The following is a 23,806-nucleotide window of genomic DNA, read 5'->3' on the forward strand; positions in this document are numbered from 1 at the left end:
GATAGAGGTTGGCTTGTTGACTCAACCTCCAGGACACTAACCATGCCATGCTGTTCTTCAGACTGATTCCTGCATAATCTTGTGGTAGTCAGAATTCTCTACCAGCCCATAGCCAGAACACTTAACCTTTCCTCACCTTACCCATAAGTTCAGCTTACCTTCTGCTGCTCTACATAACGTACTGTGACCCATTTTCCCTGCCCAATGAGTGACAGCACAGTGTCATGTGAAAACCAGGTCATATGATCTAGATACAGCCCTAGTCTTGTTCTAATCTAGAACTTAACGTTGGTCCCACCACTTCTAGTCTCTAAGCCACATCCAATCACATCATTTCATTTGTTTTTTGTTTGTTTGTTTGTTTGTTTGTTTTGAGACTAAAAGGTTGAAAGGGATTTCCCAAGTTTCTCCCAGCTTTTTAAAAAAACATTTCTACAATTCTCATATTGTCCTCATCAATAGAAAAAATTTTGATGAATAAATTGTGCAATCAGGAGGCACCCTTTTAACTGAAACTTGCTGAAAAACAAGTCTGGTATGAGGAAATCCATGAGCCTAGAAAGTCAGCAGATGGTGTTGTGGGGAACTTGTTTCTAGTCTTAACCATTACTACAAAGAAAGAAGAGGAACCCAAAGTAAGATCAACTACTCTGTCCTACATGACTCACACCTACTATAATCCTATCTTCTAACCCTGCATGCATGAAGAATGTGGGTTGGAGAGTATCCATGCTACATATTGTTGCATATATAAAAGTAAATTTATAAATACAGCATGCTGAGTCCCTTTAGTATTGCTCATTATGTGTCTAGAGCTGACTCCTTTTGATTGGACAGTCTATCAGAGGGCCCATTCCTTTGAAGAGATTCTTTCTTCCTTTCTCAGCAGGCATTAATTGCCTATAGTTCTTCATCTAGGGGTTGTGAGATTGGCCTGATCCACATTGACATGTCAACTGATGGTGTCATTATATGGTTACCAAAGCAAGACTTGAAATTTGACAGCACAAGTTGGCATGCCAATACGTGATCCAATTTAATTACATCTTTTCCCCTTTCAATAAATTTTTTTCTCAATTAAGTTTGTTCTTGGACAATCTAATGAATGGCATGATACATTCTAATTATTCTCACCCTTCTCTTATCTTCTTCCCACTCTGCTCAACCTCTTTTTTCCCTACAAATGCTTTTCTCACATTCATATCTTCATGAATTTTTTTGACCCATTGAGTCAAAAGACAGACATCTGTAAAGTGGAAATTTCTGGGGTTTTTGGACACTTAGTTGTGTCATGTGATGTTTTTCTGGAAACTGTCTTATGAAAAGATGTTTTGTGGAAGCAGACACGTGGGAGGATTTTTTACTGAGAACACACATGTAGTGTTTTTCTGGATGCTGCCTGAAAAGGGGGATGTGATGTTTTGCTAGAGCAGACACTTGAGAAAGCATGTGATGTTTGGAAAGTGTATAAATATAACCCAACAAACAGTGGGTGACATTGTAGCATTGTTTTGCCATGCCATGCCACTCTTTGCTGGTCTTTGTTGGATTTTGCTGACACTGGTCTTCATTGAGACTCTGTGGCACTGGTTTGCCTTGCCTTCTTCACTGAGAATCATTTATTGTGATTGCATAGAGACAAACACAACAATGAAATTCTTGTGATATTCCCTCAACTACTTGCTACTTCCACAGATTTGGACCTATTGGAAGAGCCTTGCTACTTCTTCTGAATCTAACTACCATTGCTGATTCATGAATGGTGTTTGCAAGTGGATCAACCTACCACTGCTGATTCATTTGAATTGAACTCCTAATATCCTGATGATGAAATTGAAATTGCCCCAAAGAACTATTTCGAAACAGGTCCATATTCCCCTTTGTCCTATTAATTTTTCCTTTCCTCTACCACTGGTGGATAGTGGGCTATAAAACAGATTAAAATGTTTAAGAAACCTTATTAAAGTAGGTTTAGAAAAAATCTAAGCCTACACATCTGTGCAGTAATGAATTTAGAAATATTCATTTCTAAAATATTTCTAAATATTCATATTACATCTTTTCTCCTTTCAATAAATTTTTTCCTCAATTAAGTTTGTTCTTCAACAATTTAATGAATGGTATGATGCATTCTAATTATTCTCACCTTTCTCTTATCTTTTTCATCTTATTTTGGATACATATTTGATAAAATTTTTCTTTGTCTTAGTTCTAGACATTTATAAGTATTGATAATCAAGGAAGTACAAAATACAAACAACAATATTGTAACCCAGAGACAACACATGGATCATTCTTAGACATCATGGATTTTTGACATTTAAGTATTCTATAGTCATCCAACTGTTTGGACATATTTTCTACTATTTTATAACCTACATGTTTCATGGAGTTACATATAATCTGTCATCAAAATATATCATGAAGTAGATAAGGTGCATTTTTATGAGGAAGAAAGCATTTTAATTACATTCATTCTTATTTATTCTGGAAAAATATTACCTAATAGTTCTCATTTATCTTTGGTAGGGTCTCATCCCTTCTTACAAGAGATGCATTTTGGAGTCCAAAGTTTCAACATCAATCATCTTTCCTCTTCTCCTCCATGAAGTGTTCAATTCCTTTTTTATTTTTGCCTTTTCTATTTGTCTTGTCTACAATTCAGAATTAGAATTACCATAGACCTTGCAGCTGGGAAGCCTTACAGTGCTCTGGGGTTCTAAATTGAACTGAGTGGTTAAGTGAACAGAGAAGAGGCTCAGATTGTCTGAAGAATAATAAATAAAATAACAGTTTTCAGGTCTGTTGTCACTAGAGGGATGATCATGCATATCAGGAAAGTATCATCAGCACCAAGGAGACCAAGATCATTTTAGTGACTGTAAACTTGGGACTTGTCAATGAGTCTCCAGTCCTTGGACATGACAGTCCTACTGTGTTGCACATATTTCTAACATCATAGTAACCAACTTGGAGATGGGAGGAGGAAGGAAAGAGGTATTTTTGTCATCTTCCTTTAAAGCACAAAAAGGGTCTCAGATTTACCTAATCTTTTACTGCTAAATTTGTTTTTCAGTTCCTCTCACAAGGTCAGGGAATCAATCCCTTTATTCAGACTTGGCCAAAAGTCTAAAATGAGCCATAGACAATCTCATTAGCCCAGAAACTACAAGGACAATTAAAAGTTAAGTTAAATGCTTTCAAAATGTAGATCCCACAGGGAACTTTAGAAGGGAAGCCAGGTAACAGAGATGTAACTGGAGGAAGAGTGTAAAAGAACACTCCAGAAGTAAATAATTGCCCTCTGGAGATTTCCAAGCCCTGAAGGTTATGAGCCCAGTCTATCAGAGGAAAACCTCCATGTCTAAAAACATAAAAGATAAGTTCTTCGAAGACTTTCTTCTAGAGGAACTACGTGCCCAGTCAAATTGAGTCCTTAACTTGAGGTGAGTACTCTGCTTCAGTGACTCTCCCACAGGGAAAGTTGTAAAGAGATAGTGAGATGATGGAGTCCAAACCTTTGGAGTATCCAAGACTGCTATTATAACCACTACTGTATTACTCTTATTGGCTGCTGCTGGACATGTTTTAAATTGTGACTTAGGTTATACATGTCATCTCATGGAATCCTCTTTTGCAGTCAGTCATGAAATATACAATAAAACTGTAATGCTCTAAACACCATAGATTGAACCCTCCTAGAACAAAATATTGGAGCACAAAGGCTATTTTCCTGGCCTTGAAGTATCTGTAGTGATGGGATGGATGAAAAGGGATGGACAATGGATGGAAATGATAGATGATCCACAGGATGTTGTGGAACCCAACTTTTCCAAAAGAAAAGACAGTAAATATTCTTAACTGTCAAATGTCAACAACATAATTTTTAAGAAACTGAGGCAGGTTTAATGCTGATCGGGTTTTTAAAAAGTGTTAGTAAATGTCACAATGTAGGAATGATGAGAGATTGGCTTTGAAGAGAAGCTCATTTATCAGAAGACAGTAAATGGTTTATTCTTGACCAAAGTGATTTTCCCAGTTCTAGTGATATGCCCCCTTATCCATTATAACTTTGGTCTTTGGTCTTTAAGACAAGAGCTGCCATTCATTGAACTGCCCCCCACACCCCCCCCCCAAAAAACAAGTTTTTGGGTGACATAAATCCTATAACAAGAAACTTAGCAACTCTTGTTTTTAAATTTATTTTTCATTCCTTCTTTATTTATATGGAAACACACATGAAAATAGAATGCACATGGAGGTCAGAGCACAGTCTGCAAGAGTTGGTTCTTTCCTTCTGTCCAGGGATCAAACTCAGGTTGTCAAGCTTTATGGCAGACTTCACACCATGAATCATCCCACCAGCTCTGACTTTTATTTCTTGCCAATAATTTTACTGTCTATGCATAGAGTGATAAAGGAGCAGAAAAGTATGGTTCTCATTATATTTATCACAAATATATATATCAAGAAGGAAACGTAATGTTTGCCAAATCTAACATGCTAATCTTTTCAAATGAAAAAAAAAGCTTACACCACAGAGATATCACAGTTTACCCAGTAATACAAAGACTAGATTTTATGCAGGCAGAAAGTTAGTTCCATTGCTCTACCATTCTTGTCATTGCTCTCAGTTTTGATAAGCAAACATTGGTTTTTTATTTACTTCCACATTATAACTTCCATGTTTCTATTGCCTGGGTCACACCAGGACCTGTCTTCAATTACTGAGGTGATGTTGGAACTTCCTCTGATAGGAGCATAGTGACAAAACCTTTCCATAATTTTGGCAAGTATAACTTTTTGGAGACACAGAGGTCACCTTTGGGCTCCAATAATCTCTGCTCCTGTCACTGTTCATGGCCTACCAAGTATATGTTGTTTATCAAATACAGAAAGGTAAAATGAAATCTTCTAACTATCTGAACAAGACCATTGATCAAATAAAGAGTTGGTCTTTGTATAAAACCAACATCAAATGTTACTAAAACAAATAGGTCAGAAATTCATACAGCAATGATGCTGACAGTGACTGTATAAACATTTAACCTAGGTTCCTGATATACCTTGCAACAGGGGTCACAATTAAGTTTAATCATTGGGAGTTATTAAACATGATCTTGTGCTCCACCCCCATTCTTTTAATTTTTGATCTTCTGTATGTCCCACTGTCACTTGTCCTCATGCTCATGAATAAACTTACCTAAGTGATGTAAACTGTCTGAAACGTAGGAACAATGACCAGTAAGGATTTACTGAGTGCTTTTCCAAAATGTATTTGTGTTCACTGATTCACCTGACCTTACTTGACAGACTTTGCAGAAAGCCTTATTTTTTTTTTTATTGTTGCTCACATGATTCCAATGAAGAAAATAGGAGGACAGAGGTCAAGCAGCTTGTAACAGAGGAGGTTCCTTGCTCAAATAGGCAGGCTGGAACTGAGATTCCCTGACTGTACATTAAGAACATCTCCTGCTCTCACAGGCTGGAGATGAGATTCCCTGACCACACATTAAGAGCATCCCCTGCTCTGGAAGGCAAGACACAAGTCTGAACCCAGCATCCATGGCCCACAAGCATCCTACACCTTGGACTATATCTGTCAACAACCTCTTCTGCCTCTCACTAGTAAGCTAGGTGATACCTGAAATAATAAGCACAGGCTTTGCATTGGTTCGCAGGTGGATTTGAGATGTGCAGGTGACCACACCTTGCACTTGGATTCTTTAGGTGGAAAAACTAGAGGGAGGAGTAATCCCTTCCATTTCTAGCAGGGTTCACTGCACTCTGGATGGAATCTGGATCCTTCACACTAGGATACTGGTGATCATTCTTTGTACAACAACAAGTGACCTGGGAATAGTGACAAGTCCAAAAGGAGCTACTCAGAGGAAGGGACCTGAAATATTCCAGGGCTCTGAATCCCAGCTAGCACCTCCCTAAGCCTGACCCTGTCCCTTAACCTTCACGGGGAACTCAAAGCTACTTTCAACCCTTTATGTTTCTCACTGTGATACTTTCTGGTCACTGAAGAGTCAGAACCAAAGGGAGGCCAGAGCTGTCTGCAACACCAAGAAACACTCTAGTCACCCCAACCAACGATTAGATAAAACTCAAACCACTGTGTCCAGCATGGGAAATGAGAACAGAATCATCCTTTTCAGAACTCACATGTTTGATGCTGTGGCTCTGCTCTATGTTAATGACAATTTATTGTATTTATATTGTTTAGCTATATATGCACAAACTAGCTCATTGACTTCCAAGGAATACACCAAACTCCAATATTTTCTATTTCCTATTTCATTCTGTAGAAACACTGATCTTCAAAGCACAGAGTCTTAATACTGAAACATAAGATTTCATAAAGACTGGATGAAAGCATGAAGCCAGCTATATTCAATAAATAAATTATTTACCCATTAACTATTTTAAGCAAAAGAAGCATACCTAGAGATTATACTGCCAGTAAGACTTTTGAGGGCATTTAATTGGATTTTCTCAAGAACCTCTCAGCCGTGATGGACTGTAGACAGTCTCATGTAAACTAAGATGAGAAAGGAGAGAATTCCCACAGTGAAAGAATTGAGAGCTTTCTCATGACTTCATACTTAGTATCAATATGTCTGCCTCCCATTGTTCACCAAAAACTCACAAACTTTCTTAAATATCTAAATAAAGGATCAAAACATACTATGCAAGTTACATGTAATAAAAATATAGGGAATGATAATTTAATTACAAAGGCTGAAATTTAATCATCCCAGTAATGACTTTGTTCTTTTCATAGAACTTAACACAATTTAATTAATGTTTGTAATTTTTAAAATTAATCTCTGTGTCTCTGGTGAACTTATATGAACCCGGAGAGCGTAACTTGTGATTTTGCCTGTTTTTTTTCTCACAGATAGGAATGTCCAAACTGTTCCCAGGACACGTCAGACACCCTTTTCAAAGAGAGATGTCTCCCGGAGGCTGATGGTTATAATGAGGGGAATGTAGGAGGATTCTTTTCTACACTATCACTTACACTGGAGTTTAATGAGAGCAAGAAGTGCAGCAGAATGGATGCTTTCAAATGTTTCAAGGGAATGCTGCAGCACCCATCTCAGGCCCAGTGGTACCTATAAGACTTTAGCTGTACTATCTGACGTGGAAGAATCTGCCTTTCTTTCCACTTCCCCTATTGTCATTAAGACCTTTCCACTTTGATACTGTGCTCATGGAGATTTTCTTTTTCCTTTGTTTCATTTTTAAATCTTGTCTTTTTCTCCCTTTTCCATAATTTATTTTATTTGTTCTCTATCCTTTTGCATTGACAGATTGCCTCTATATTTTTCTCAACTTGCAGAGTCCTAGAAATGAAAAAGAGACAATTAAAGTAGGGCTTTATTCTTCAGAATCTCATGTATTTGTGTCAGTAACCAAATCTTCCCTTTTTTGTTTTATTTTTGTTTGTTTGTTTTGGATATATCCTTACCTGATCATCTAGGTTAAAGCAACAGGCTGTGTCCCAGGTTCAGCTGCAATCCTAGCCTACGACTCAGTGCATAACCTATGATGACACCTGTATACTCTCCCTCCCTGACCTCTCTTCCTCCTACTCCTGGCCAGAAGTCCCAGCCAATCCATGAAGAAAGACAATGCAACCTGGGTAAGTGAGTTTATCCTCATGGGTCTCTCCAGTGACACACACATCCAAGCTGGACTCTTTGTCCTCTTTGGGGTCACCTACCTGATGACTCTCCTGGGCAATGGGCTCATCGTCCTGTTGATTGCACTGGACCCACGACTCCACTTGCCCATGTACTTCTTCCTCTGTCACCTGTCAGTGGTGGACATCTGCTACACCTCCAGTGGGGTCCCCCAGATGCTGGCACACTTCCTCATGGAGAAGAAGACCATCTCTTTCACCCTATGTGGGACTCAGCACTTTTTCACTCTGGCTCTAGGAGGAACTGAGTTTCTATTGCTGGCTGCCATGGCCTATGACCGCTATGTGGCTGTCTGTGATCCACTAAGGTACACAGTGGTCATGAGCCCAAGGCTTTGCATGAGTCTAGCAGGTGTCTCTTGGTTTGTGGGTGTAGCTAATTCTGCTGTGGAGACAGCAGTCACCATGCGCCTTCCTACCTGTGGGCACAATGTGCTCAACCATGTGGCCTGTGAGACACTGGCACTGGTCAGGCTGGCCTGTGTGGACATCACCCTCAACCAGGTGGTGATACTGGTCTCTAGTGTGGTGGTGCTGCTGGTGCCCTGCTGCCTGGTCTCTCTGTCCTATGCCTACATTGTGGCTGCCATCATGAAGATCCGCTCTACCCAGGGACGCCGCAAAGCCTTTGGTACTTGTGCCTCCCACTTGACTGTGGTCTCCATGTCTTATGGGATGGCCCTCTTCACACACATGGAGCCCACCTCCACAGCCTCTGCTGAGCAGGACAAGGTGGTGGTGGTCTTCTATGCTGTGGTCACCCCCATGCTGAACCCTCTCATCTACAGTCTAAGGAACAAGGATGTGAAGGCTGCTTTCAGTAGAGTGCTGATGAAGAGCTTTGAGTCAAAGAATTAGGAAGCAATTCTGTAAAGAAGCCATTTCTGTGTAGTGGGAATTTGGGTATATACTTCCTGGTGATGTACATATTAGTATGCTTAGGTATATAGCTCTTTTTGACATGTATATGTGTACAAATGTGGATGCACATGAAATTTGTGTTGCATGCATGCATACATGTACATAGATCCATGATATATACTATGCTTCTTTGAGTTAAAAGAGAGCTCTAATTTTAACTTTGCATTTTTTTTTTCTTGGCCCTTGCCTTAATTCAAAGAAAGTGAATCACATGCCTTTAAATTAGTCCAACCTATGAAAAATTTAAATAAATTATATCCATTTTCTTAAATGAAATAAAAGAGAAATGGCACAGCTGATATATAGATTAGGAAGAAAGATTTCTCTAATTATATGTACACATAGTTTATGTCAAGAGCCTTTGCGTTTCTAAAATTTCCAAATGTATACAAGTCAGACAGAAGAGAAGAAAAAATAAGTGGTAAGTTCCAAACTTTTCAAATTGGCCTTAGGTAAGAGAAATGTCATATGACTCCCATTTGATGCAGTCTATCTTAACAGGGGTGTGGAACTTAAATGTATTCAGAAGCCAATGTCTTACTCACACTCTCCACAGCCCTAGAAAATAAGCTTTGATCCCACACAAGTCCCAAGGGCTTTTCTTGCCTTCCTTCCATTTCCAACTTGCTTGGGAGGCAAGTGGCAGGTCAGAGAGACACAATGTCAGAACCTCAAACTAAAGATTTCTGTACGAGGCATATTCTCTTTTGAAAATTCCAGGATATATTCAGAAGTCATTCTTGATTAAAATGACACAGCACACAGGATCAGAGGTGAGCCAATGAACACAGCAAGGGAAGAATTCTTTTGTTACAAGTCATTTGGTTCACCTATTCTGACACACACACACACACATACACAGGGTGGGCAAGTCTCTTTTAAACATCCTAGATAATAAAGCAAAGCTATGGTGATTTGATTTTGGCAAATCTTTAAAACAACTTTTTTAAATGCAAATTAAGTATCTCTCATCCTGGAGCTGGAGCAATAGCTCTGCTATGAAGAGCTCTTGTTATTATGTAGGACCTTGGTTCTATTCCCAGTACACACATGGTAGCTCACACCCATCTGCAACTCCAGCCCCTTGAGATCTGCCTTCTTCTTTCCTCTTCAGGCACTGCACACATGTGGTGCACAGCCACACATGCAGACAAAACATCCATATGAATTTTATTTCTTTTAAAAAGAGGGGAAAAAGCATTTTTTCAATTCTGAATATTACAGATCTCGAGTTTGTGATGAGTAGAAAAAAAGCACAAACCATAAAATCAGCAATGCAATTTTTATTCAACACACTAGGTCTCAAAGATTAAGTAGAAGAGAAACATTATAAATTTCTAGTAAAAAATTTAAATAAAGATTAAATTCACATAACATGATTCATGTATTTTTTCCGTTTAATTCATTGGTGTTTGATATAATCACAGAATCCTACAACTTCAGATCTATGTAATTTTAGAATATTTTAATCAATGACAAAACAGGCATCCTATTCCCATTAACTAGCCACCCCTTTTTTAGCTGTCAGCAGCCGCTTGCATACTTTCCACCTGTGGATTTGCCAGCTCCGGGCATGCCAAGTAGACCTATGAAAGAAATATGTCCTGTTCCTCGCTTAACTTGGTGTTTTCAAACTCAGTCCTTGTAATTTGTAGCAGGGTTTTGCTCCTTTGTGTGGCTGAGCCTTACCCGCTGTGTGTATATATGGTACCACATTTGTGTATCCAGTTATCATATGATATGATAGACGTTTGTACTTTCATCTTTGACCACTATGCATAGTGTTGCTATGAACCATCACACTGTTTGAATTCACATTTATTATTCTTTGGGAAGATACCCAGGAGTGGAATTTCTGTTTATCTCTTTGAGAAATGGCCAAACTTAATTTCTAAAGATGAGCCCTTCGTCATGGTCACCAGCAACAAGTGAGGATTCCAATTCACGTGCATCCTCAATACATTTAACTCTTTGTTGACAAGTTAATGAGACCTCCTTAGGAGTTATGGACAGTTCTGAGCTACCACATGGATACTGAGAACTAGACCCAGGTCCTCTGCAATAGCAACAAACAGTCCTAACCTCTGAACCATCTTTCTAACCCAAAAGCAACAATTTTTAACTCGTAAATTTTCTTGTTTATAATCTTATTTCTACTATCATGGTGTGGTTTTACTTTGTCTGTCCTTGATAATTACTGAGGCTAAACATCTATTTTTTTTTGTTTGTTTGTTACCCAATTGTTTAATCTACTTCTGAAAAGTTTGTCAAGCTTGCTTTTGGTTCTAGTTCCTTCCGTTGTTCTTTCTCTCTTAGAATTGAAGATATCTTCTCCTTTTACTAATCACACTTTACTGTCTCCAAAGCCAAACCTCCATGTTTATGCTTTTATTCAGTCTAATTTGTTTATACTTTATTAGTTCCTTGACAATTTTGACCACAGTTAATAATATACCATATATTACAAAACTATGTAAGTAAATAACTTAACACCTCACTACAAAACATGTTGATGACGTGATAGAAAAGATAATTATCTTGACTGAATATAGCATAGACACAGATCAAAGCACCACCTCTTCAACTATTTTAGATTAATTTTTTATCTATGTCTTGCCTGTGTGAATGTACGTGTATCAGGTTTATATCTGATGCTTTTGGAGTTCAGAAGAGGTCATTAGAAGTCCTGGAACTGAAGTTGTAGACTGTTGTAAGCCATCCTGTGGTTCTGGTCCTCTCCAATAGCAACAAACACCCTTAATTTCTGAGCCAGCTCCGCAGGTCCAGAGCGACAATTTTAATTTAACAAATAAATAAATAAATTGAAAAAGAAAGAAATGACATAAATTTTATAAATAATAGTAGATTGAAAATCTACAATTTCCAATTTACTTTAAAAATGGAAACACATAATTTATTTTCATTTTAGTTTCGAATTTAAGCATTGTACACATGAGTGCAGTGCCCAAAGAGGGTGTTGGATTTCCTGGAACAGGAGTTATAGACTGTTGTGAGCCACTCAGTGAGTGTGACAAAACTCCTGTCCTCTGCAAGAACAGCGAGCACTATTAGCGACTGAGACAACTCTCTAGCCTCAGGCAAAATTTAGTAAGCTAAGAAAAGAATGTGAACACACAGATATAAAATGGTGAAATAAACGTTTTAAATGACAACTGAGGAACTTATTTCATAGTACTTACTATATGAAAAATGTTTAATATCAAACTCTGTGAAATACAAATAAAAATAATAAATTACTTTCCACTATTTGTCAAAGAAGGCATTAGTACTGAGTTCTTGAATAATATTCATCAAAGGCCTTTTAAAAAGCACCTATGTTCTACCTTTCAATTTACAAGCAATATAATTCCCCTACATGATTTTATTAACTCTAGCACAAGCTATATAATAATGCCAAAAAAAACAACTTTTTAAAAATTATCTTTAATCTATTTTTATAATCCAGTCATTATCCCCCTCCCTGTCTGCCCTCTGACAGCTCCTCATCCCATTCCTTCCTCCCCCTCCCCCTTCCAAGAGGATGTCCCTACCCCTCCCACCCCACTCCACCCCAACAGACTTCCCACTCCCTGGGGCCTCAGGACTCTAGGGTTAGGTGCTTCTTTTCTCACTCAGGCCAGATCAGGCAGTCCTCTGCTCTATATGTGTCAGGGGCCTTGGACCAGCTCATATATGCTGTCTAGTTGGTGGCTCAGTGTCTGAGAGATCTCGGGAGTCCAGGTTAGTTGAGATTGTTTTTCCTCCTATGGGGTCACCCTCCTCCTCAACTTCTTCCAGCCTTTCCCTAACTCAACCACAGGGGTCCCCAACTTCAGCAAGACTTTTTTGTTTTGGTTTGGTTTTGTTTTTTTTTAATTAATTTATTTTTATTAGATATTATATTTACATTTCACATTTTATTCCCTTACCCCATTCCCACCACCACCCAAGAACCCCCTATTTCATCCCCCCTCCTCCTGCTTCTATGAGGATGTGCCCCTCCACTCCCACCTTCCCACTCTGGAATTCCACCCCCCACTCAGTGTTCAGCCTTCATGAGACCAAGGATCTCTTCTCCCACCTATGCCCAACAAGGCCATTCTCCCCTACATATACAGCTGGAGTCATGTCTCCCTCCCGATGTGCTTCCAGGCTGGTAGTTTAGACCTTGGGGAGCTCTGGTTGGTTGGTATTGTTGCTCTCCTTATGGGGCCATAAACCCTTTCAGCTCCTTCAGTCTTCTCTCTAACTCCTCCATTGGGAACCCCTTAATCAGATCAATGGTTAACTGTGAGCATCTGCCTCTGAATATGTCAGACTCTGGCAGACCTCTAAGAAGACAGCCATATAAGGCTCTTGTCAGCATGCACTTCCTGACATCCACATCAGTGTCTACCTTTGGTGACTGCACATGGGATGGATACCTAGGTGGAATGGTCTCCAGATGGCCCTCCTTCAGTTTCTGTCCCACACTTTGTCTCCATATTTGTTCCCTTGAGTATTTTGTTACTCCTTCCAAGTAGGACTGAGGCATCCACACTTGGTTTTCCTTCTTCATGAGCTTCATGTGGTCTGTAAGTTGAATCTTGGCTATTTCAAGCTTTTGGGCTAATATCCATTTATCGGTGAGTAGATACCATGTATGTTCTTTTGTGATTGGGTTACCTCACTCAGGATGGTATTTTCTAGTTCCATCCATTTACCTAAGAACTTCTTGAATTCATTATTTTTAGTAGCTGAGTAATATTCCATTGTGTAAATGTACCACATTTTTGTATCCATTCCTCTGTTGAAGGACATCTGGGTTCTTTCCAGCTTCTGGCTAGTATAAATAAGGCTGCTATGAACATAGTAGAGCATATGTCCTTGTTATATGTTGGAGCATCTTCTGGGTATATGCCCAGGAGTGGTATAACTGTGTCCTCAGGTAATGCTATGTCCAATTTTCTGAGGAACCGCCAGACTGATTTCCAGAGTGGTTGTAACAGCTTGCAATCCCACAAGTGAAGGAGTGTTCCTCTTTCTCCACATCCTCGCCAGCATCTATTATCACCTGAGTTTTTGATCTTAGCCATTCTGACTGGTGTGAGGTGGTATCTCAAGGTTGTTTTGATTTGCATTTCTCTGATGACTAAGGATGTTGAGCATTTCTTAAGGTGCTTTTTGGCCATTTGAGTTTCCTCAGTTGAGAATTCTTTGTTTAGCTCTGTACCCCATTTTTAATAGGGTTATTTGGTCATCTGGAGTCTAATTCCTTGTATATGTTAGATATTAGCCCTCTATCAGATGTAGGATTGGTAATGATCTTTTCCCAATCTGTTGGTTGCCATTTTGTTCTATTGACAGTGTCCTTTGCCTTACAGAAGCTTTGCAATTTTATGAGGTCCCATTTGTCAATTCTTGATCTTAGAGCATAAGCCATTGGTGTTCTGTTCAGGAACTTTTCCCCTGTGCCTAGGTATTCGAGGGTCTTCCCCAACTTCTCTTCTATTAGTTTCAGTGTATCTGGCTTTATGTGAAGGTCCTTTATCCACTTGGATTTGAGCTTTGTACAAGGGGATAAGAATGGATTAATTTGCATTCTTCCACATGCTGACCTCCAGTTGAACCAGCACCATTTACAAATAATATAAAATATCTTGGAGTGAATCTAACCAAGCAAGTGAAAGATCTGTATGACAAGAACTTCAAATCTCTGAAGAAAGAAATTGAAGACGATCTTAGAAGATGGAAAGATCTCCCATGCTCATGGATTGGCAGGGTTAATTTAGTAAAAATATCCATCTTGCCAAAAGCAATCTACAGATTCAATGCAATCCCCATCAAAATTCCAAATCAGTTCTTCATAGAGATAGAAAGAGCAATTTGCAAATTCATTTGGAATAACAAAAAAACAGGATAACGAGAACTATTCTCAACAATAAAAGAACTTCTGGGGGGAATCACCATCCCTGACCTCAGACTGTACTACAGTGCAATAGTGATAAAAAACTGCATGGTATTGGTACAGAGACAGGCAGGAAGATCAATGGAATAGAATTAAAGATCCAGAAATGAACCCACACACCTATGGTCACTTGATCTTTGACAAAGGAGCTAAAACCATCTAGTGGAAAAAGAAAGACTTTTTAAAATGTGCACTACCAAGCAAAGCATTACAATATGTTGTGATAACTTTCATCCCAAATCTAAGTAATCTTTAAAATCCAGGGACAAAGCCTGTCAAGGGGCACACTAGTTCTTCCATTTTCACAGCCTGTCTTCTAAAGCAGAAAAGACATGGCCCTACACAGATCACATAGGCTACAGGAGAAAGCAACTCTCATAAGCTATTGGACAGTGAAGACCAAGAGAGGTGGGCTAACGCTGTTCACTTAGCTACTCAGAGAAAGGCCATAGTGCACACATTTAGGGAGACTGAATGTCTTCTCCCCTTTCTAGTCTACCTATGAACATAGAAAGTCATTCTTATTTTTCTTTTATTGAAAATAGATTTTCCCTCACATGATATATACTGATTATATTTTTCCCTTTTTCTACGACTCCCAGTTCATCTCCACCTCTCCTCCTAACCAGATCCACTTCCTTTCTGTCTCTTATTAGAAAAAAAAGTTTTCCAGGAATAATAATGTAATATAATAAGATAAAACTAACAATCCTATTTGGGCAAAATTAATGAACAAAAGTAAAGGAGCCCAATAGAATGCATGAGAATCGGATGCCCAATCTTTCACACACTCAGAAGTACAATTATCTCACAGCTTTCACATGCTCCAGTAAGTTAACGTTGGAACTTATTTTCTTAAAATATGGAAGCATAAGAATGAATTAAAATGAGGAATTGAAAGAATAAGAGACCCATATAGGATTACAGACTCTAACACATGAACATGTAGACATTTGAAGTCCTCTCATAAAGAGATGGCCATCAAACCCAAAATGTGTGAGAAAAAGAAGGATGACACTGAATTACTTTAATCGTGAAAGCTCTGCAAGTGTTGTTACACCTTATGATCTGGCAGTTATTACAGAGGTATACAAAATAGTTGATGTGACAGGAGAGGAACTGAAACACTATTTACAGAATTAATGTACAAACAACCATGCATACCTAACAAAAACATGATTCAAGGTTTTAGTCTGGAAAAAAATAGTCAGTTTTCTCAAACAGATAAGATAGGATTTCTAGGAAGGACTGGGATAGCTAATGCTGGTATGTTTTCACTAGGTGATTGTTTCCTATGCAGTTTGAAGACTATAGATCTCAATAGCAGGCCACTGTGGCTAACCACCATAAGAAACTGACATGGTGGCTGAATGCTAGAGGGGAAGTGCCATGTTCAATTATAGAACAATCCGTTAAAAAGAATATGGCCATTGGTCTTCTATCCTCAGAAATGAAGGAAAGGGGTAATGTGATCCGCCATTGCCCACCTATCATAAATATGTTGAATGCATGCATCACAGAACTGTGATTACCTGAAAAGAAAAAATAATAGAGGATTGTTATCAGTACTGAGACTTCCTACGAGTAGGTGGCATACAGACTGTGGCATTAGGAGGGTAATTTGAACAGAATCTAGAAGGCTGGCTCAGATAATGATGTAGACGCTAGAGTTTGAGAATGGTAAAGAGAGTAAAAGAGCTTCAGGTTGGGATGAGAAACATAGAGGGGTTCTATGTTTCTCATAGAAATCAGGATTTGAGTCTTTGATTAAACATTAATTTGCTTTGATTAAAGCGAAAACCTCCACAAGATAGGGAAAAAATTTTTTTGAGAAAAAAAAATTACTAAAGACTTATAAAACAAACAATGTCCATACTTCACATGTAGGACAGATTCATTTCAGCACTCCTCAACTAGAATCAGGAGGTGTTATTAAATAGGCAAAGCATGCCACAAGCATGGAAAAAAGCTAAGACATACAAGTTGAGGAAAAATTATCTCTAAAATGATAACTTTCTTGCATTCATTTAAAAACCATAAAAAGTTTAAACTAACTCACAAATAAGTAAGTGCAAGAAAAAAATGACTTAAAAGAATACAACAAAAATAATTATGTAATTACTTTAAATCCGTGATACCAAACATTCAAATAAAAATTACCAGAACTTTGACTTTGAAAAGAAAGAAAATATGACCTCCCTGAAATAATTCAATCAACGAACACAGACATAGAAATGGAAGAAGCTCAGTGGCACTTTAGAATAAAAAATAAAATATCTAAAGTTCTAATTTCATTAAGTGGACAGCAGCTTAAGCATTGCTTGGTTCTCTTCCATGTACAAAGGTAAGTAACAGAAGTTCAACACGACAGAATAACAAACAAAACTACAAAAAAAAAAAAATAACCAATACCAAGTCAATAGTTGTCCCTTAATAAATGAATGAGATATCAGAAAGTCAGTAAGGACACAGATACAGAAACAATGCTGTCAGTGTCCCCGTGTGACACTTAAGGACAATGCCCTCCGATACACAAGCAGAACACCTGTGTAGCAGGGTGATTTCCTGCTGCTGCTACTGTTTGTAGTGGAGCGATTGGGGAGGAGTTAATGTGGGAGGAGGAAGAGGAGGATCGAGGAAGAAGGAAGCAGAGGAGCAGGAGAGAAGATGGCTGGAGACATGTCTTTAGCATGTCTTTAGCATGTCCACATGTCTTTAGCAGTCTCTGGTAGTTATTCATATCTAGGTTAGTTAATTGGGTTTACAATTCTAATTGTGTGGGCATCTTGTTTATTGAGCATTACCAAATATATAAAGCCTTTGGATAATCTTTAAGCATCAGAGTCTTCATTCTACCGGGAGCCATGGGCATGGCGGGTATTGTCTGGGTTTCAGTCGAGCACTGTGGACAGCATGGTGAATTGACAGATCTAGCCACCACGCTATCGTTTTGTCGGTGCCAGGGCCAGTGCTTTTGGCCAGCCTGAGCTGGAGTTTTGCGGATCTAGTCATTGCACATGTGACCTGAGCTAAGCAGAGACATTGCTGCTTAGATAGTCGGCCTGAGCAGCAGACAGTCTGATCATGCTCCAGAAAGTATATAGATAACACAAATTTAACCTGGTTTATTTTTCTTTTAATTTTTTTGGGTATCACAAGGGTAGTGGGGATGTCATGAAGGACTGGGAATTGAGTATGGTTGGGGTACATGATTTCCCCACCCCCCAAAAAATCAATAGAAATATTATGGTAAAGGAAAAAAAAGAAAATACTACTTTCTCAAAAAAAAAAAAAAAAACTAAACAAATAAACAACAACAAACTAACAAAAACAAAAACCTGAATACGGGTTCTTCAGAACTTGTTAGCACTGAGGCCTAGATAGATATCTCAGCAGTGTTTGCAACCAGGGTTCAGTTTCCAGAACCCATATAACATCGAACAGTAGTTAATTCCGCTTTCCTGGGAGGGGGCTGCAGAGGAGGAGTGAATCTGTACACAGGTGACTTTTTGTGAACTCTCTGCCCACCTTAATTTGTAAAATAAAGGCTAGAGCCAGTGATTAGGCAGAGAAGGGGAGGTGGAGGAAAAAAGGTTTGGGGGAGGAGAGAGAGAGGAAGGCGACTGGGGAGAAAGACAGAGGAGCAGGAAGTGGAAGGACAATGGAGGAGAAGCAAATGGCCTAGAAAAAAAAAAGTGATAAGGGATCTCATAGCTGGGAATAGAGTAGTGTAATGGTAAATCTGCCCAATCTAGGCATGCAGTTCATATTCACAATTATTGAGTTGTTTGTTAACTCTAGTTCCAAAGGATCTGACGCCCTCATCTGGTTTCTGCAGGCACCAGGCAAACACATAGTAAACATACATACATGCAGGCAAACATTCATACACATAAGATAAAAACAATGAAATCTTTTTATAAAAATGTTAGCATTTCTTTCAGAATAAGATCTTGACACACGGAACGCCTGAGAAGCATTCTTGGGGATATGGGGATGGGCACCAGCAAGTGTTGGGGCATTTCTAAGATCATCTTTCTTCCCTCTTGGCATAGTTCTTTCACTTCTCTGACTACATCTGTGAGGGAGTGGACCTGAAGAAGTGACTTTTCTATATGGTCTTCATGCAGCCTTTCAGTTCACCAACTCTGTGGTTAAAGCTGTCAAAGGCAAAGCAGTCATGTCAGACCCTGTAATACAGTTACAACATCACCAAAAAAGGAGGCCTCATGCATATTTAGTTAATGAAAACTTCCATAACAGTGCAAGCAACCAAAAGCACAATCTTGCAGTTAAAGCCACATATCTAAGACACCCTATCCAAAAACAGATGCTCTTAGCTGCAACCTTGCAAGTCATCTCAACTAACGGTCAGTCACTCTAACGGTCAGTCACTGGTATGAATTTGTTTCCTAGCAACAAGCAGTATACACATCAGCACCAAGAGTCCTTATAACCAATAAATGTTTATTTAAAAAAGAGAATCACGTTTTGCTTTTAAAACTCCCCCTTCCCTCAAATTCCTCGTAGGTGCCTATGATCCGCCATCACATCCATATCCATATCCCATGTTGCAATGTCCCATCATTCATTGCCATGTAGACATTTTTAAGAGCTTCATTGTATGTTGTTATTTTAGTTTGATATCACATAGCAGTCTCTGTTTAGAAACTAGAGGAGAACAAAGTAAAAGGGGAGATGTGCTGTTTCTAAATTAGGTCACTACAAGTCAGCAGAAACAAAAAAAAAAAGACTTAGAACAATAAACTTTGTGAAGATGTTTTTCTACAATTTTACTTACGATTACAAGAAAGATTGTGTGTCTAGGTGTGGGCTCTGTACTTTCACTCTAACTATAGAATGGATGGTTCCCTCTTACAAACAAAACTGTAAAGAGGTCGTATGATAGGCAAATTTACCCATAGTCCAGTGTCCATTTTAAATAAATTTTAAGCCATTTTCTTATATAACCTAATGGCAATGCAGAGACTCAACCAGCCTCAGAGGAGAACATCCCAAACACTAAGATTTTCCAGACATCCTTCCAACCCCAAGCCAGACCCTCTGCCACCCCGCATGAGACACTGAGACCCACCAGTCCTCCCCCATAAGTGACAACACAGTTGGTGTTTTCAGAAGAAACTGGGCATTGTTAGTCCAGATCTATTTAAATGTTCCTGCTTCAATCTAGAAAGTAACCTCAAACCATCGCATCTGCTTTCTGATCCTCAGCTGCATTTTGAGACAGTGAGGTCGAATGTATGGCCCTAAAAGTTGTTTCTACCTTGATACTTCTCTGTGACTCTCGTTTGTTACTGCCTTTACATGAGAATGTCAGTGGGTATTCTTGGTAGGAACATTGTGGACCAAAGCTTGGTACTGGCTTTGCTGAGAGAGAGAGAGAGAGAGAGAGAGAGAGAGAGAGAGAGAGAGAGAGAGAGAAACCTAAAGCTTCAACTAACATAGTGCTGGGCTCAGAAACTCATCAGCTGGTGCTATACAAAACCAGTTTCTGGTCTCAGTCATCAAACAGGGAACTCATCTCAGCCACAGAGCAACTATCCGGAGGAAGTGAGCAGGTGGAGGGTAGAACCCTTCTGATTTCCCATCACCTCCACCAACCTCTGACCCCATCTCTTAACCACATTAGAAACACTTGGGTTAAATATTTCTTCTTTCTATTTCATTGGATTCTACGAACCATCCCTCTGTAGCACATAGTTTCAAAAAAAATCACATTATCGCCTTTTCCCGGGACCACAGACGTGCTACCAGCCCTTTCTGGCTCCCTTTGGTCCCACCAGGCTTAGCTCTGAAATCAGTCACCACCAGCCATAACCCAGCTTCCTACCTGCCTTTGCTCCTGAGACCCTTGAATCCATGGACAAAAGACACACAGACAGCTCTGTTACTTTACAACTTGCCCACTAGGCACAATTGTTAGGCACAAATATCTCCTGCCTGAAAATGCACGTCCTTACCAATTCATTATCTCCATTTCTCCTTCACATCCTTGGCCACCAGCCCATAGCAGAAGCTGCAGGCCCTAGCCCTACCCCCCACCCCACCCCGCTGAGGCCTTAGGTGTTTGCTGTGTCCTTTTTCCTCCAAAGAATGGCAGAAAAGCCCCCCTTTCTCCTTCCCTGCAGCTTCTTTTCCTCTTGGGACCCAGAAGTCCCACCTATACCTACAGGCCAACATTTGCCTTCCCGGCTTCTTTATTGACAGATCAAGAACCAATTAGGGAACTAGACCTTAGTGTCAGTACCTCCCCTTACATCCCTCCTAACCTTAGAACTAATCGTTTTCATTATAATACACTCTGAAGTTCATGAACAATTCTTTCATACCTTATCTCATTGGATACTCACTAGTTCTCACCTGATCTAGGGTATTCAAGAACAGTACATGTGAAACAGTCCCATAGCAACTGCAGCTATGCAAAAGCTAAGATACCAGATTAGTTTCTCATGATTCACCATAAATCATGCAAACTCAGACAGCATGAATGAAGAATCATGATTTTTTTTCTTCCTCTAAATTGATCTCAAAACATCGTCCCTTATCAAAAAAAAAAAAAAAAACATATCTTAAAATAAACCAAAACTTGCAAGTATGGTGGTCTTCACAGGTGGTCCCAGCACTTTGAATATACAGCTGGAAAGATCTGTGTAATTTTGCAGTCAGCCTAGTCTACAAAATTAGTTCCTGGCCAGCCAAGGCTGCAGAGGAAGCCTCTCCCCACCCACTGCACACACACACACACACACACACACACACACACACACACACACACAGAAAGAGAGAGAGAGAGAGAGAGAGAGAGAGAGAGAGAGAGAGACAGAGACAGAGACAGAGACAGAGACAGAGACAGACAGAGAGAGACAGACAGAGAGACAGAGAGGGAGAGGGAGAAAGAGAGAGAGGACACAGAGACACAGACAGAGCAAGACTAGTTAAAAGGGTGATTCCTACACTGAGCTTCACAGTCTGTGAAATTCACTAATATATTCATGTGTGGACCTCACTCATCTGAGATTCTTATTGAATTGCTTTTGAGAGTGATCCAGGCTTCCTGGTGACTTGTAATGTGCGTTCTATATAGTACTCAGGCAACTCTTGACTTCTGGAGATTTTTGTTGCTTTTTAAACCTCAAGTTATAGGAACCAGGATGGGCTATCTAGCAGGCAGTCTTCTCTGTGTCTCTATTGTCTCTCCTTATTTTTGCAGTAGCCATTAGCATGTCTCCAATCAAATTAGAGAACAGTAGGAGGTGAATACTGTAATGACCTACAGCTAGGGCCCTAGTTCAGTGGCAGAGCAGTCTTCTGCCTTATAGGATGCCCTAGGTTCAATCTGCAGTACTAACAGAAGGGGGACGGTAGACATCTCGGAAATGTGTGTTAGTGGGACTTACTGCAAAGGAAAAGATTACTCATAGAGGGGAGAGAGAGAGAGAGAGAGAGAGAGAGAGAGAGAGAGAGAGAGAGAATGAAATAAATCAGTCTTTATTGTTTGCTTTAAAAAAAAAAAAGCAGCAAACAAAACAATGAGATGTTTGGAAGGCAAACATGCCTTTGCTATAACAGAGAGTTTACACATAACAAAGGCAAAAGATTTGAGAGGCGCTCCCTTGCTGACCTCATCTGTGGGCACTGACAGCTTCCAAATGGTGTCATTGGATGTGATATGCACATTTGTCTTTTATTAATCATTTTGATAGTCAAACAAATGCCAACATTCTCCTAGGAGACAGCAAAATTTCAAAACACAGCTATAATTGTAATTGATATAATGTCCTGTATTTGACCCTGATCTTATTAGCAGAAGCTTAAGCCTGATTTATCACTGGGACCCAAATGAGCAATTTTCTATTGTCATTGACCTTACCTGAATTATGGAGGACCAAGAAGGGACCTTTGCCTCTGCCTCTGCCTCTGCCGCTGCCTTTATTCTGACTCCCTCACAACACACACACACTATGGTTCTTGGACATACAACATACACACATACACACACACAAAAAAAAACAGAAAACAGATGAGTTTATTGTACTGGGAAGCACACATTAGGAATGTTTGCATTTAAAAATTCAGAGAAGATCCCTGACTTCAAGAAGCTTAGAATCTAGTTTTAAAAAAATGTTCTTATGTTCAGAGTCCTCTTCAAGGTCCTTTGGTCAGTCTCAGACCATGAACTCTGACTAGGTTTCCCTAACTTCCCAAGCAGACTGACCAACCTGCTTCATGAGGTATAAGCTGGGTCAGTGAGCTTACTCTAATGCAGCTCTCCAGGAACAAGTTGACCTCTTTGTCTATTTAGAGCCAACTACCTGCTGACCCTCCTGACCCTGTATCCTCAACTCCTGTACCCTCAACTCCCTCTTCTCATGGCCTTCCTCCTTTGGCCCAAAATATATCACAGAGAGAGAGAGAGAGAGAGAGAGAGAGAGAGAGAGAGAGAGAGAGAGAGAGAGAGACAGAGACAGAGACAGAGAGACAGAGAGAAAGAGACAGAGAGAAAGAGACAGAGAGACAGAGAGAGACAGACAGAGACAGAGACAGACAGAGACAGAGACAGAGAGAGAGACAGAGAGAGAAGAGAGAAGAGGAGAGAGAGAAACCAGGTTGTCACACAGAACAGTAGAATAGTGGTGCTGCCAGACAATTGAGCTGAACAGTGGAGTAAGAACTGAAGAACTCAAGTATAAAAAACTCAAGAATAGAAAAGGCCTGATCCTGGGATAATACCACCTATACTGAGACCAAAAAAGTGCAACTGCACAAAGAAGTGACAAAGGGGATGGGGGACTTATTTTTGAAAATCTGAATAATAAGGACATGAATCTTTTTTGTTAACTCTGCCCTTTTCCTAGTAAGATTCAAAAGCAGTTTATGCCATCCAGAAACTTAATGCACATATTTGCTGACTCAGTGAACATCAGGATAATTGCCCTAGTCATTTTCATCATTGCCCTAAATATCAAGTTCTCCATCCACAATCAGTCAACCATTCAACCAAATTCTACATTTAACAAATATCTTTTTTGTGTCTAACCCTCAGTCCTGTCATCACCACTCTTGTTACAATCTTCCTCCTCCTGTGGGTCGCATGAGTCACAGGATCTGGAATACCGCATCTTAGAAACAAATACCTCATCAAGCTCCAGTGAATGCAGCACCCAGTGTCAGGTGCAACAAGAAACAGATCCTCCCACAGCCTG

General features: G+C 39.6%; 1 protein-coding gene across 3 annotated transcripts; it reads left to right on the forward strand.

Annotated features, from left to right (window-relative positions):
* Positions 1–3,334: 3,334 nt before the first annotated feature.
* On the forward strand, positions 3,335–11,808 carry LOC117720849 (olfactory receptor 2F1-like). Of its 3 annotated transcripts, none has more exons than XM_076913452.1 (3): positions 3,335–3,446; positions 6,908–7,120; positions 7,493–11,808. In XM_076913452.1, exon 3 carries the CDS (start codon positions 7,631–7,633, stop codon positions 8,570–8,572), a length of 942 nt encoding a protein of 313 aa, XP_076769567.1. In that variant the 5' UTR covers positions 3,335–3,446; positions 6,908–7,120; positions 7,493–7,630; the 3' UTR covers positions 8,573–11,808. The 3 variants fall into 3 exon arrangements, with proteins under 3 accessions (XP_076769567.1, XP_076769569.1, XP_076769568.1); XM_076913453.1 differs by lacking the exon at positions 3,335–3,446 and adding an exon at positions 5,470–5,628; XM_076913454.1 differs by lacking the exon at positions 6,908–7,120 and having other exon boundaries at positions 3,390–3,446.
* Positions 11,809–23,806: the final 11,998 nt, after the last annotated feature.

The sequence above is a fragment of the Arvicanthis niloticus genome, chromosome 15 (genome assembly GCF_011762505.2).
Source record: "Arvicanthis niloticus isolate mArvNil1 chromosome 15, mArvNil1.pat.X, whole genome shotgun sequence".
NCBI lineage: Eukaryota > Metazoa > Chordata > Mammalia > Rodentia > Muridae > Arvicanthis > Arvicanthis niloticus.